The sequence below is a fragment of the Gossypium arboreum genome, chromosome 12, assembly GCF_025698485.1.
Source record: "Gossypium arboreum isolate Shixiya-1 chromosome 12, ASM2569848v2, whole genome shotgun sequence".
Taxonomy (NCBI): domain Eukaryota; kingdom Viridiplantae; phylum Streptophyta; class Magnoliopsida; order Malvales; family Malvaceae; genus Gossypium; species Gossypium arboreum.
In genome coordinates, this window is record NC_069081.1 from 5,220,150 (window position 1) to 5,236,352 (window position 16,203).

General features: G+C 34.0%; 3 protein-coding genes across 3 annotated transcripts; 2 read left to right on the forward strand and 1 right to left on the reverse strand.

Moving 5' to 3' along the window:
* Nucleotides 1-2,706: 2,706 nt before the first annotated feature.
* LOC108477974 (COBRA-like protein 1) lies at nucleotides 2,707-4,629 on the forward strand. The gene is made up of 6 exons (XM_017780429.2): nucleotides 2,707-2,910; nucleotides 3,084-3,093; nucleotides 3,185-3,264; nucleotides 3,346-3,802; nucleotides 3,919-4,078; nucleotides 4,191-4,629. The coding sequence occupies exons 1-6, from the start codon at nucleotides 2,707-2,709 to the stop codon at nucleotides 4,627-4,629; spliced, it is 1,350 nt and encodes a 449-aa protein (XP_017635918.2).
* A 1,097-nt stretch (nucleotides 4,630-5,726) lies between these two features.
* On the forward strand, nucleotides 5,727-7,404 carry LOC108476619 (type III polyketide synthase B). Its single transcript, XM_017778887.2, has 2 exons — nucleotides 5,727-6,139; nucleotides 6,273-7,404. The coding sequence occupies exons 1-2, from the start codon at nucleotides 5,956-5,958 to the stop codon at nucleotides 7,280-7,282; spliced, it is 1,194 nt and encodes a 397-aa protein (XP_017634376.1). The 5' UTR covers nucleotides 5,727-5,955; the 3' UTR covers nucleotides 7,283-7,404.
* A 315-nt stretch (nucleotides 7,405-7,719) lies between these two features.
* LOC108476620 (uncharacterized) lies at nucleotides 7,720-11,506 on the reverse strand. The gene is made up of 6 exons (XM_017778888.2): nucleotides 10,810-11,506; nucleotides 9,602-9,801; nucleotides 8,785-8,925; nucleotides 8,622-8,702; nucleotides 8,122-8,246; nucleotides 7,720-8,013 (listed from the first exon to the last, which is right to left on the reverse strand). Exons 1-6 carry the CDS (start codon nucleotides 11,030-11,032, stop codon nucleotides 7,965-7,967), a joined length of 819 nt encoding a protein of 272 aa, XP_017634377.1. The 5' UTR covers nucleotides 11,033-11,506; the 3' UTR covers nucleotides 7,720-7,964.
* Between the last annotated feature and the right edge of the window lie 4,697 nt (nucleotides 11,507-16,203).

Genomic DNA, 16,203 nt, shown 5'->3' on the forward strand with positions numbered 1-16,203 from the left:
TTAGGCTCGTTTGTTTGCCAAGAAAATATTTTCCGGAAAATAATTTATGGAAAATGATTTACTTTTCTCGGTGTTTGGATGAATTTATGTAAAATATTTTCCGTTATTTGGTAGATTTCTGAATATATTTTATAAAAGTCTTTTAAATTAAACAAATATATATATCTAAGAATTTATTATCTTTTCATTGTTTATTTGAGTTTATTATATATATACATTAATAAATTTTACATATATTGCAATGTTTTATTTATGGGTAAACTACAAAATAGTCACTTTTGTTTGCCTCGGGTTACATTTTAGTCACTTATATTTGAAATGTTACGTTTTAGTCATTTATGTTATTATTATCTCCTAATGATAATCCTACGTGGTAGTCCAACTAGATTTTAAGTGCCAACTAGATCTTAAGTATATCTGTTAATACATACTTCATCCGGTAAATTATACAATTTTACATTAATACATACTTTACCCGGGTAAATTATACGATTTTTATTAATACATACTTCATCCGGATAAATTATACAGTTTTACATTAATACATACTTTACCCGGGTAAATTATACAGTTTTCTATTAATACATACTTTACCCGGGTAAATTATACAGTTTTCTATTAATATATACTTTATCCGGATAAATTATACAATTTTCTATTAATGTGCTTGTGAAGAAAAATACAGAACAACATTTCATAGATATGTTTCCATCTATTTCAGATTACTATAGCAAGAGAGTAAGTCAAGTCTCGAGTTATTGTGCTTAGTAGAAATAATAGAATGCAATGAGGCTACAAAAGCAAGAACCAGAAATTACAAGCAAATATAGTAATCGGGAGGAACAACAAGCGATAAGTAATTAAGCCAAGTGGCCTATCAACCCGCAACCACCGGTATAGGGTTTAGACAAAGCAAATCAAGCAACATAGAGATAGATTGGTTCAAGGCAGGATAGCATCAACAAAGACCACCAAATGTGAAGATATCCCAAATTTAATCCATATCCTAAACTAGGTCAACAAAACATAGAACCATAAAAAAGGCACAGATGAACTAAATATGAACTATAAAGCATTAGGGAGGAACCGAAATCAATAAATTAATGAACATCCACTAGCAGTAACAATAAGACAAACAGTTATTTCTCTGCTATAAACAAGAATAATAGATAAGAAAAGTAAAAAAAAAGAACAGAACAGAGCAAACCCCTAAACTGAAATCATAAACAAGATAGAGGCTATCGAGAAGAACGGAGGAACTGGTGACTTCAGTTGGTGACATGAAAGAGTGGAGGAATGAAAGTGGCGGAGGCAAAGCAAGCAAGAGAGGTGGGTGAGAGAAGCATCGGGTTGAAGTAAAAAAAAAAAAAAAAACGTACCTTTGAGGAGATGAAGATGAAGGGTAGATGGATGGATGCTTGATTTGGAGAAAAAGGTTGGAAGAAATCTGGAGCAGAATTTTGGGGAGAAGAAATCAGGCTATTTTGGTCCCAAAATCTGAAAATGTATTCGGCGTGGTGTTGAATAGCAATTCGATTCCTCACTCATGAATACCTATTACAGGAGGTGAGGGGATATGGCTGTAATAGCTAAACTGCAGAATCACCTAAACGGTGAACCAAACGTATGAATCACTGTAACGCGCGGAATAAGGCAGGAATGGCATAGCAATTCCATCCAACCAAACATACTGTAAGTGTTTTAGTAAATGCTTTCAAAAGTATTTTATTACTTTGAAGGATTAAAACTGGTTGATTACAAATGAGGGGAAACACCTCTATTTATACTTGAGTTCCCCTAAATTCAACAATACAGATTAAGACGTTCAAGATTTGTGTCTATCTACTAGATAAGAGTTCTAAGGGATTTAAACTTTATACATCTTTATCCCTTAAGATTTATATCGCTTAGCTTATGTTATTAATACTCTGTTGATAGTGTTATGTACTTTGGTTGTTTATGCATTCAAATAAAATCATGAACATGCTTACTCATGCATAATTAATGTAGGGAAGAATATGAACTAGTGATTTAATCCAAATAAGATGGTAATTAGTAGACACAATATTTGTTTGATCTCTTAATGATTGAATTAGTAATGATATTTAACAATATTATTACCTTGCATAACCCCTAAATATGATGTCTGCTTATGAAACTTTGAAGTTAATTGAACATAATATGCTAAAGGGACTTATAAATTTTAGGTTAGTAAATAACCAAATTGCCACAAATTTTCCTTAACATCATTAATATTGTTTTTAATAATTTTAAGTTAAGCGAAAGCAATTAATTTAGCTCCTTTGTGTCATAGTAATTAATCTTGTGATTTGCTGCTTATTATTCTTTGTTAACACTTTCTTTTGTTTTTGCATACTTGTAATTTTACTCATGTTAATTAGTTAACTAAATTTACTTTTGATAAATTTGATAAATTTCATAATAATCACTTACATTCAGTCGCTGTATAGATGATAATCTTACTCATTATTCGATAATCTCGCGACATGTAAAAAAGACATTAGGGCTTCATAGTGGTCGGGTTGTCAACCGTATATATTCAGTAACCTTTGTTCGTAGTTACAACAATTACATGTTTTCCTAGTCAATGATAGTTTCAACTTTCAAATATGATGATTTTGTTGCTAAGTGATGATTTCTTATCTTTAACTGGTTTTCAACAGTTGATGTCACAAAGGACGAACAATGTCATTCCAAAACCGAAAGGACTTTCCATTTTGCTTTAATATGCTTCCGGCCTTCAAGGAATCTTCTAATTGGCTATCTGGGATTTGTCTTTTAATATCCATTTCTGATTTCTCCAATGATTCTAGTTTGTCCAAACCCCAGCATTGTGAAAGTGATGAGGATTTGGGTTTTAACCAGATGGAATCACACCATTTCTACCTTGTTAGTAACTAACATCACAATACATACTTCGTCAGAAATTTTCAACTTAATATCTAAACCCCATATCTCAACTTTGCTATTTGTTTCCCAAAAAAAAATGGGGCTGTTTCTTTCTCTTGAAAGGTCACTTGCTTTGATGCTGATATCGTTAATCACTGTTTGCACTTTATCAGGCATCAAGCAGTTCTCATTCTTTGTTTCTTAGACTTATTAATAAATGAAACTATCAATTAATGTTAATGATATATTGTTTGCATTTCTTACTGGCTTGCAGATTGCTATGATCCTTTGGATCCCAATGGCAACATTACAGTTACTTTTGACATTAATCAATGGATACCAGAAGGCTATGTGGTTTGTATATCATTCATAATCACTGCAGGGTTTCATTTCACTCATTCACTATGTGATTATTCAGGATGTTCTGGTTTGCAGGCAAGGGTAACAATTCAAAATTATTATCAATATCGCCATGTTGATAAACCTGGTTGGAAATTGGGTTGGACATGGGCCAAGAATGAGACCATCTTGTCTATGGCAGGTGCTTTTGCTACTAAACAAGGGAACTGTTCATCGTTCAAGTTCCAAACACCGCCGCACTCTTGCGAGAAAAGCCCTGTCATTGCTGATCTTATGCCGGATGAGTTATCAGAAAACATGCCAGATGGTTGTTGTCATGGTGGTCTTCTTGCTGCTTGGGCTATCAATCCTTCTAAGTCATTCTCATCCTTCGAAGTGACGATCGGAAACTTAGGGGCGAATCCGAATGTGCAGGCACCAATCAATCTTACTTTAATGGCTCCAGGCCCTGGTTATACTTGTGACTTAATTGAGGATACTGATCCCACAGTTTATTCTGATATTGGGGGTAAAAGACAACTCCAAGCTTACAGTAAGTATTCAATTTAAACTTCATTATTCACCATTGTATCCACTAAATACTGAAAAGCTCTCCTTGAGATTTAGAGGTAAATAAATATTGTGAAATGAAAGCCATGTGTTCACCAGGAACTTGGAAATCAACATGCACTTATTCCAGCTTTATTGCCAATCAAGCACCTGTATGCTGTGTTTCACTCTCCACATTTTACAATCCAAAGATCACATCATGCCCTACTTGCAGCTGTGGATGCAGAGAAGCAGATAAAAACACAGTTTCATGCATAAGGTGGGTTACAATTGTCTTCATTTTGTAATTCAAAACCAAAATACCTCTATTTCCTAGCTATAGTTTCCAAGCTTTAACGACACTCATCTTTTGTTTCTTCATGCAATGCCAGAGAAGGTTATAGTGCACCAGAATCCGATTCATTTGATAATAATGATATAGTTCAGTGCACTGACCATATGTGCCCCATTCGAATTCATTGGCATATAATGACAAATTACGTTACACATTGGAAAGTGAAGCTGACCATCTCAAACTACAATTATGAAAGAAACTATTCAAACTGGAATGTGCTAATTCAGCATCCTGGTTTCAGCCAGAGTACAACTGCATATAGCTTTAACAGTACAATGCTTCCCTCTTTTGGATTTTCAGGTACTTTCAGTTTACAATACTGTTCCAATGGCCAGGATTCAGACATATCTCCCGCTTCACCTCACGTGCCAGGGTTTTGGCCATCATCCCTTTTAGGCTACATTGAAAGTCCTCTTTGGGCACTCACAAGCCCCTCAAGCCTTCTTCCCCAGTTAGAACCAAAGGCTCTCCATTAAGAGAGTCCATTTGCCCTGAGGAGGTGTCCGAATCCTGGTCATTACGATGGATTTTTCCTACTTTTTTTATAATTCTTTCTAAGAAGAACTCTTGCAGATGAGGTTGCTCTATTTTGGGGGATTGAGTATTATAATGACGAGCTACTCTATGCTGAAGAAGATAAAGTGGGTGCAGTATCCACACAGATTTTACTAAGGAAAGATTTAGATTCCTTTACACTTAGAAACGGATGGGCGCTACCTCGAAGAATATATTTCAATGGTGAAGACTGTCAAATGCCACTTCCAGACACTTTCCCCATGCTACCAAATGTCAGCTCCAGCTTGAAACCTACTAACCCAGTTTTTCTTCTTTGCATCTATCTGACTTTCAAGAGATTATTTACTTGATATGGATAAATAAAATCTCTGTAAATGTTTGCTCACCAAATCATAACTTGGTGGGAATTTTTGTTGTTTTTTCCCATAAATTCATTGTAAGGCATTTTTTTGGGGGGTAGTATAGTTACAAAGATCGAATCCTTTATAAAAATAATAGGAAACCTTTACAACAATCCTTATAATTCATTGAAAGGTGAAGATTTCAGCTTAACGTTCTTCATTTGTATGCTTAGCTTTTGTGTTTTTAGTTTTGAATCCAACACGAATCCTTAATTAAAAAGAAAAAAGATGAAACTTGAACTCAAGTCAAGGCTGACGGAGAATATGTTTGATATAAAGTAACGGTACCCGGGGGGTGACGATCAAATCTACATGCAGTGATGTGGGGAAGACGAACTAAATCCTGTCATCACTGCATTTTGTTATTTTATTGTTCGTTTCCTCATAGGCATTCTTTGACAGATCAACTAACACTGTAAATGCATTGGAGTAGATAGTAGAATATCTTGGCAAATGATTCAAGCCCGGTAGGTTTGTTTTTCTTTATCAGCAAAACTCCACCAAATAAATTAAGGACTTTGGGTACATATTTACATAGCAATTGACGTATCCGACCATGCTATCAATACAGTAAAATGCAAATTTAAACCTCGAACCAAACCCCAACCAACGCTTGTTAAAATGAACTGCATGAAGTTCTTACTTCTCAACGGCTCTTTCTCAATATAATAATAATGACACCTTTCTCATTTTTCTTAATAGGAATGAGTAATCCACAACTCCCTTTAAGCTCGCTCTAAAAAATTGTGCTTGCAGAAGCACCGAAAATATATATATATAAATATATAGAGAGAGTAGCATACCATCAATACTCCTTTGCAGGTAAAACAGTTCCTATACAACCTCCCGAGGGAGTAAATTCAGTAACGTTTCAGGGAAGAAAATATGGGGAGTGAAGAGGAACCAAAAGAAGGTTTCCCAAAGATGGTGAACCCCGGGAAAGCCACAATTCTGGCTCTGGGCAAGGCTTTCCCTCACCAGCTTGTCATGCAAGAGTTTCTGGTTGATGGGTATTTTAAGAACACCAACTGCGATGACCCAGATCTCAGGAAGAAGCTAAGCCGACTCTGTAACACTACCAACTTCCACCTCTGATTTATTTTGCTTGCTATATTGCTAGTCTCCCCTCTCCCTTCTTCCTTTTTTCAGTCTCAATTTCAACAGTTATTTAACATATTTCCCTTCATTTTGGCTCTTGGCAGGCAAGACAACTACTGTTAAAACAAGGTATGTGGTCATGTCAGAAGAAATCCTGAAGCAGTATCCAGAGCTTGCCATTGAGGGACTCCCCACTGTGAAGCAACGATTGGATATCTGTAACGATGCTGTCACGGAGATGGCTGTTGAAGCCTCACGAGTTTGTATCAAAAAATGGGGCAGGCCTATATCAGACTTAACCCACTTAGTCTATGTTTCCTCGAGTGAAGCTCGGCTGCCTGGTGGTGACCTTTACTTGGCCAAAGGACTTGGACTCAGCCCTGAGACGCAACGTGTGATGCTCTATTTCATGGGTTGCTCTGGGGGTGCAGCTGGCCTTCGTGTAGCAAAAGACATTGCCGAAAACAATCCCGGAAGTCGGATCTTGCTAGCTACTTCTGAAACTACCATTATTGGTTTCAAACCTCCAAGTGCAGATAGACCATATGACCTGGTTGGTGCAGCTCTTTTTGGCGATGGTGCTGGAGCTATGATCATTGGCTCTGATCCAGTTTTGAGCATTGAGAGACCTCTCTTTGAGCTTCACACTGCAATCCAGAATTTCTTGCCTGATACTGAGAAGACGATTGATGGGAAACTTACAGAAGAGGGGATTAGTTTCAAGCTTGCAAGGGAGCTTCCTCAGATAATTGAAGATAACGTTGAAAGTTTCTGTGAGAAGTTGATGGCAACCGTTGGATTGACTGACAAGGACTACAACAAGATGTTCTGGGCTGTTCATCCTGGTGGACCTGCAATCTTGAACAGAATAGAAAAACGACTAGATTTGTTTCCAGAGAAACTAAGTGCCAGTAGAAGAGCGTTGATGGATTATGGAAATGCTAGCAGTAACACAATTGTGTATGTGTTGGAATACATGATAGAAGAGATCTTGAAGAAGCAGCAGCAGAAGAAGAAAGAGTGCCCAGAAGAAGAGAGTGAATGGGGCTTGATTTTAGCGTTTGGACCAGGGGTTACCTTTGAGGGTATTCTTGCAAGAAACCTGACAGTATAAGAATAATGTCTTACAACTTCAAAGAAGTTGGATCTTCTATTATATAATCATAGTGAAAATCAATTATCATGCATGCAAAAGGAGACCTTATGCATTTCATGTTTCATAAAGAATCTACGAAACTGAATACTCTAAATCTATATGATTATTATTTCTTGTATTCTGTCATTTGATTCTCTAAAAGCTTCAGCCAAACTGATCTTTTTACATGCAATCTTGTAAACAGGTGGGAAAGTGAATTCTCAATGTCTCCAAAATATGAAAGGTTGATAATCATCTAAAGCCAGTTTCAGTCAAAGTATATTTTGGAACTGTAAGCTAGAACTTCTATTCATTTCCATCCAGACCTGTTAGATTATTACTTCAAATTAAAAATTGTACGCTAGCTGAGAGCCAATGCATATCATCACATCTAGGAACAGTCTACAATAATTAACTTCATATAAGCAAAAGATTAGCATTTGACATAAAAAATTAATCCATCTACGAAATGTTTTCAATATATATCCACCCAAAGTTTCTGCACCCCGAAATTTACAAACAATCCGCTAATTTCCAGTCATAAGAAACATGTCAAGAGCAAAAACCAGAATTTGAACTGGGATGCCTAGTCACATTTTTAACCGAGTAATGCTTTTTCCGGCAAACAAGCTCATCAACCAAAGCAAAACAGAATCTTCACTTATACTACTCCGGAGGGAAGACGGAGAACAAGCTGCCCTCCAAAGACACTGCAAAATATAAATGATTATATAAGTAAACATTAACAATGTTTCGGTAGACTATAGTATTAGTTATTGTACTTGTATACCACACATTATAATGTATTTGTAACCAACCTCTTAATATAATAGTAACAGAAGTCTGCTAAAATGAAAGTTTGGACAATTTCCGAAATAAGAACCATGGAGGGCCACAATCCGTAACCCAGGGCTACCAGCAAGTGTCCTCGACTGTCTAAAACCTGTTGAAAGCAGTAGGAATGAATTAATATCTGAATGCAATTGCCCTCACAATAATTTACAATGACACTTCTCCAATCAGCATCATACAGAGATTTCCCCTCCATGCAGAATTACTTATGTTGACATAAAATGCAGCTAACTGAAATGACATATATGAACATCTAGAACCAGACTCATCTAGGCAATATGCAATCAATTCGACCTTCAGGATCATTCATCAAGCAGACTCAAGTTGTCTATTATTTCTAAAGCAGACAAAATTTAACCACAGACTAGCATCCAATTAATGCTCCAAGTAGGCCTCAATTTCAAAATTGCTAAACATTAATAAAAAGATAACCAAAATCAATCACAATCAAGTCACAAGATCAAACCTGGAGAACCCAGTGAGCACAGCTGAGGAACCTTGCAACACCCAGTGCAAATACATAATGAGCTGTGAAAGGCTCAACAATCTGTAAGCACGAAGATGAGTTAGAGATGGTAATCTTATAAATAAACCTTCTGAATGTTTATCTATCATTAAGTAATTTATACCTTGGTATTTTGCATCACTCGCAGCTGGGGTAGAACTGAAACAGCTTCTAGATATACACAGAATGCCCAGAAAATCCGGTTCACTAGATTATGAGAAGTAGAGGGGTGAATAAATAGGGCCAGTGCAGCACATGGGACAAGCTGCATTCAAACTCAAAAGTCAGGTTATGACTTCAAGAATGTGCTCAGAATATCCACTTGAGCAACAAAGAAGACAGTTGTGCAATTAATATGTATGTCCATGCGTTGCAACAAGAACAAGCTAATAATTTTCTTCAATTGGTTACATAACAGTATTTATTAAATCAAAACAAGAGGGATGAGGTGCAAGGTGACTTTCACATTGGAATTCGAAACAAACAGCACTAAGAACAACTGAAGACAAATGAGAACTCAATAGATAGAAGACCAGCACTGATCTAAAGAGCAACACGTGAAAAAGGAAAGAGAACAAAGCATCTCAAATAATACGCAGATGTCTTATTTAAGAAACAGAGATTGAAAAGAAATAAAATTTAATATTTTTTAAGAATATGCAGATCTCCAAACCAACAGGAAATCCCTGACAACTACCATCATAGATAGGAGAAAAATATTTAGCAATCTGCTTCTGTAAGCATACCAAGCACTTTCAAGATTATATACACCTCAGATGATAGAGAGCGTTGGCTCTACTGCAAAACATGGCCATCTATTGACTAGGAAAACAAGAAAAACAGGATATATGGTCCATTCCTAAATTCAACAATATGTAGGACAGGGCTGCATACACATAATTGCAAGTAAATAAAAGTTCATATGACTGATGAAAACTCACAACATAATATAAAGCAAAGTTGTCCTTGTCTTCCATGTAGCTGGACTTTAGTTTGAAACGGATCATATAAATTACCCATAAAGTTGTTGCCAATGTGGCTAAATCAAGTAGCGTATGTATATCATATTCCATGACAAAGCTACAATACAGCCTAACAGCTAAAAAAATAGCTGTTAGTTCTTGGGATTTGAGCGATAGCCCTGCAACCATTCAAAATTTTTTATTGAATGAGTAAAATCAATATTTTTGCCAACAAAGACTTTCTTCGCATGCTTAACCAATAATCTAGGGTTACCTAATTCAATCATTTATGTCGTGTAAACAGTTGACCAAGACTAATAGGCATACAGCATTTTAACAACCAAAAAGTATTAAGCATGCCAGGATTGTCATAGATGTGAGAAAGGGAACAAGTATTGGTGCTCCAAAAACAACATTTATTTATCAATCAAACATTCTTGTCATACGTACAGTTAGGGGAAACCCTAAAAATTGCATTAGATACTCATGCAAAAAGAATTAGCATATTGATTGAACGGGAATATAGTTTCCCATTCCTAATCTGTACGATATTAGTTTCGATCAAATCATACATTGCAGCATACAAGGCCCCTGTAATTCTCTAGTACCTTGCTTGGTTATTTAGCAAGAGAAAGGTTTATTATTACACGAGTAGAAAAACATTTTGTCATAACATAAAGAATAATTAGTACAAACTTAAACTTGAAATTAAAAGGAGAAGTAAAACTTAGTAAAAAAAAAAGATATATTCAAAATAAGTTAAAAACTTTCCTCCCCTTTTCTTAAAACAAAAGAAGTCATGTGAGTGACTAAAAATTACCAAGTGAAATTAGTTTATTGCTACCAATGAAGCATAAGAGGCACTTTGCATCAAGAAGAAACCCTTCAATGTAAATTGATATGATACCCTATAATGATTATTAACACCCCAAATATATATATATATATATATATATAATTCTAGGCATCGGAAATAAAATAATTTCTCATCAAAGCCTGCCACAAGACCAAACCCAAACCTTCAAAATTTTGCAAATTAATCATTACCCTTCATGAGTTCCTTAAATTACTAAATTAGGGTAAAAGCATCCATGTATTAAGTTTAAGCTACAAATTAATCAAAAACAATTCTAATAACAAATCTAGAATTCCTTTATCAAAAAGATTCAAGCTTTATTCGCAATTACCAGCACAAGTCTTCTCCTTAATAAGCTTATAGATAAGGACAGAGATTCCGATGGAGTGGACAGCCTCGGCGGCGACGAAGAGATTGTCATGGTCGTTTACGATGAAACGAAGAAGAACAAGCGCTGCCATCCCCGATACTACCCCCAAAAAAGCCTTCACCTTCGGCGGCTGTCGTCTCACCCACATCGACATCGCGCGGATCGGCCTCTGCTGTACCCTCATGTTTTTTTTTTCTTTGTTCTCAAGAAAGAGAGAAAGCGTGGGAAAATTTTGGGATTTGTGGATTGCTAATGCGAGTCTATTGGGGGTTGACGTAAGAATTAATTTTTCTTCTACTAATCTATATCTTAAATTTACTTTAAAAAATTTGAGGGTTTTTTATTGGGTTTGGAATAATGGATCTGAATTAAATTATGTTTGGTGACCAATAATTAAAACTACTTGCCTACAACGTTAAATTAGTGTTAAAACATTACAACTTGGATACGGTAATCAACCAATGTTAACTAAAATCTTGACTTTGGGATATCTCCCTCTGACATCGATGGAGTTTGACCAACAAACAGTTCAAAAGAGAGTTAGCTTACCATCTTTGATCTCCCCCAACACGACCATTCTTTTGTTTTTGTCTTCTTCCTTTTTCATTACCACCACCACTCTTTTGTTACGTTGTTGTTGTTATTTTGCAATTTCTCCATTCCAAAACAAATTTGGAATATCAAATCTACTAAGGTATGTTGAATTTTTTAATTTTTTTTAATGTATTTTGAGGATTTTAGGAGATTCATAAATGTTTAAATATTAAAACAATTTTGAATATTTTAGCAGCGAATCATAGTAATAAAACACGCATTTTAATTATGCCTAGAACTAGGGGAGGTTTAAATGATTCTAACTTCGCCTAAGCATCTCGCCCAATAAACATATTCACCGAAAGACCAATGAAAGGTAGCTCCATTGAACGTTTTATAGAATATAATTTTACTGATTAAAGTATCATAGAGGTCTTTATATAAAAAGTTAGATTGTATTTTATTTTTTATTTAAATGTAAAAATTAGTCTTTGTACTCTTATTTAAAATTTATCTATTTTTATTGTTAAAAATTAGTCTATGTATATCAATATAAGGTATATGTAAAACATCATATGTTATTATCGGTTATTTTATCAATCACACTAATTTTAACCGTGTAAATGAATGAAATTTTAACATAAAGGATCAATTTACTTTTAATCTAATGTAAAATAACTAATTTATTTATTTTATTAGTAGAGAAAATAAAATATAATTCATCTTTTAATATAAAAATAATTTCTATAGTAATTTTCTCACTTCAATTTTTTTAGATAATATAAATATTCCAATAATACTTTTACCTACTTTTACTTTTTTTAAAAGTAAAAACCAATGTGTTACTGTAACTAATACACGTAACATCTCCTACTTTTACCCATTTCTATCTTTATAGTACTTTTTATTTTTATTTTTAAGTAAAAAAAAAACACGGTGTAACATCTCCTAGTAAGATTTTTCCTAGCCCTTAAGATGGTTGTTGCATAGATGCGTAATCACGGACCTTTGTTAATGACTGGTTCGCCGAAATGTCAGCTGCATTGTTAGCTTCACGAAAAACATGTTGAATTTGCGTCTGTCATTGTCTACTCAGTTCCTTTATGTTCCTCATTATAGCCAAATTATTGCCCACGGTATTTTCCCCATTCACCATTCTAGCTACTGCCAAACTATCACTCTCCACCAGTACCTTGCAAAACCCACTACCCCAGCCTATAATTTAAAGGGTAAGTATATTAAAATTAATAATATATACAAAGTATATTAATTTCACGATTTTTATTTACTTCATATTTAATTAGTGCTTAAACTTACAAATAGTAACTTAAATTGATATTCCTTTTAGATATTTGTTTGATTAACGTTCATAATAATATGTAGCAGTTTCACATTTTGACACATAATAAAAATAAAAATATATATGTTTAATAAATTTTAATTATTTTATTTTTAACCTTTCATAATATTTTAATTATTAATTTTATAAAATTTAAAAATTATTTATAATTCTGAAATAATTTTGTATAATTATTTAATAATATTTAAAAATCACTCTAGAATGAATCGGATAAAAGTTTATCCCTTTTATTTGAACATAGACAATCATTTGCTTAAATTCATTATGGATGTTTTAATAATTTTAGTAAGTTCAATATTTCTATAAATTTTAATAAATTTTAAATAATTTCCTATGATTTTATTAGATTCATCTTGGTTGTGATTTTTAAATAATTATTAAAAGATTATTTATTTTTGGGTTCTTATAATTTAAAATATTTGTTAACATAGCATTTTGTCATTACTCATCCATTAATTTCACGTCAGTTAAAAAAATTTGAAAAAAGAAAAATAGATGGCCAATTTGCACTATTTTTTTACGTACGGGGGCTAATTTGCCCATTTTTTAGTATAAGTGATAAAATGTAATTTTACTCCTAATACAAATATCTCGATGGTACTTTTACTGACCTTAGACTTGACATTAAACTTGTCCATGGACAAAGTAGCCTACTCCACTCAGCCCCACTTGGGCAAAATTCTTTGTCTTTAGGTAAACTCGAATTTAAATTAAGCATTTTAAAATATTATTTAAATTTAATTATAAAATTTATAAATATAAAATAATATTTAATTTTTAAACAATAATATGAATTTTTTGCTTTGGATTTGAGACTAGGCTTCAACTTAACTCATAGATACCTCGACTTGATACATATCAATTGTAAGAACATGCTTCAAATTTTGCTTGTCCAACTTCTCTAAAACTCTATAAATCACTTTTTCGATTTTTATCATATCCTTTCACACATTCAAACCCTAAATCGATGAAAACACTTAAAACTTTTGAAATAGAACTCAATTTATTGTATGAGTTTTTTTCCAAGATTATGTTGTTAGTGTTATTAAAAATTGTTCTTAAATATGTTGTATGTAATTATTATTGTCATATAGTAAATTAGTGTTATCGTTGTTGGATTATATATTATTAAGAATTATTAATTTTATTAGTATTATTCCTAATATTAATAATCCTCAAATGATAAGATGGGGAATCGATTTATCGACCTAGTCCATTATAATGGAACAATTAATTCGACCAAGATAGTTATCATATTTGTTCAAAAATACAAGTAGAGGAGTGTTTGAAAAATACAGAAGGATATATATAGGGCTGTACAATGTATTTGCAAAACTTAGATGATAATGACAATAGAATCATATTGACAACAATGAATAGACCTATCCAAATGCTAGAGTTGACGACCCCATTTCCATTTACAATAATTTAAAAGAGCATTCACAAGGACTGATTTAAGTATCCAGGGAGAGCCCTTTGATCAGGCAGCTTTATTGAAAATTTCAGATCTAATGACACCTTTCAAGTGCAAGAAATAAATGGCAGTCTAGTAGACAATGATACAAGTTTGAAAGCCAAATTCTACCACTTTCAAAGTAACATTGAAACAAAAGTAACTAATCAAGTAGAGGGTTTGAGGTACTTCAGAAGTAACACACGAAGACAATTAAAAGCAAAAAGAAGATGATATGAATCTTTCTTAGCTGGTCATATTTATAGAAGACATGATTGTAATCTTTATCAACGTGCTTATTTTACATTTAATAGTTAAAATATTGTGCCCATAGTTCTTGGTTTGTTCCTCTGTCCCTCAGAAACAACTTATTGCCATTTTAAACTCTTAGTCTTTTGGGATTAGACTAAATCATTGTCATGAGTTTCCCTAGCATGAAAGTGAACTGTAGCACCGCATCTTATCAGACTAGTTCTTATTTTCCACTACATTTTACTTTCAGGCAGTATATACTTGTATATCTTCAAGGAGCACTAGGCAGAAACAGGTGTTTTTCAATTAGTGAATTTACCTTCTATTAAAGAAAGAAATTGTGGATACTGTTCCTTTTCCCATGCTTTTATTAGTACAGAGCTCAAAAGCCATGAAAAGGAAGAAAACAAGACAAAACTCAGCAAAGTCTTAGAAAATACATATCTCAGTTACATTACTATGCTATCACGTGCCTTTGCCGCGAAATCAGTTTAAACTGGAAGTGGAAGTCTCAAAATTTCCAGGACTACTGTAAGTTCACTATTCAGAGTGGTTTGAACTGTTGATTCTGCCCGTCAGTCAAGCTAATTTGTCGTCTGAGCTTAGCAATATGAGCTTGTACCTACACATTCCAGTTAAAATATCCAAACATTTGAATTTCTTGACATCTCTATGTGATAATGGTCCAATTATTTTGAAAAGACGTGGGTGAACAAGTTTGTGAACAAACCAAATGTAACTGGAAGCAGAAAAAATAAAGATGCTTCGCATTTCACATTTCACATTTCAAGAATATGAAACTCATCCTAGGAAGTAAATCATGCTTGCTTACTTGCTGACGAGCAGCTACAAGTTGTAACAGCTCATCTGCTTCAGAGAAATTCAAGAACCACTGGCCTAGGGGATGGTCCTTGGTGTCACCTCTCTTCTTTTTACTTTCATCTTCAGTTGATATTGCAAGCAATTTAGAAGTATCCCCATGAAACATAAGCATAACACCAAACAAAAAACTTCAAAGGGAAGGCATAGGAATAAACCTGGGGGTGGTAAAGTACGTAACACCAGCTGGTAACCTGGGGAAGGTTACTGCTAGTTGATTCTGCCCAAAAAAAAGTGAAGTTCACCCATGTCTTTTAGAGAAAACTTGTTGTGAAGCTGCTTGATGACCTGGCTGATTTCTTTAAATGAGCTACCTGTCACAACTATATCATTTACATACACCATTAGAAAAATTGTTGAGGCATCAGTCAATCGAAAAAATAGTGATGGATCAGCTTTAGAAGCTTGAAAACCAAGGTGTTTCACCAAAATTTGCCTCAAGGCATGAAACTAGACTCGAGGGGTCTGTTTTAAACCATACAATGCCTTGTTTAATTTACACACAAACTATTTTCTACTGGCTTCGTGCATCTCAAAACCTGGTGGTTGATCCATATAAATTTTCTCAGTTAATGTGCCATTAAGGAAAGCATTATTCACATCAACTTGCCTTAACACCCATCCATTAATAACACCAATTACCAAAATAGTATATATTGTTATAACTCGAACCACAGGGCTAAAAGTATCAAAAAATCAGAATCAGCATGTTGAAAGAACCCCTTAGCCACTAGTCTTGCTTTATACCTATCCACAGACCCATCAATCTTATTCTTCACTCTGAAGAACCACTTACAACCAATTGGTCTTCTAAAAGGTGAGAGAGGGTAAAGGCTCCAAGTATTATTCATGAGAAGAGCTTGTAACTCACTGTTCA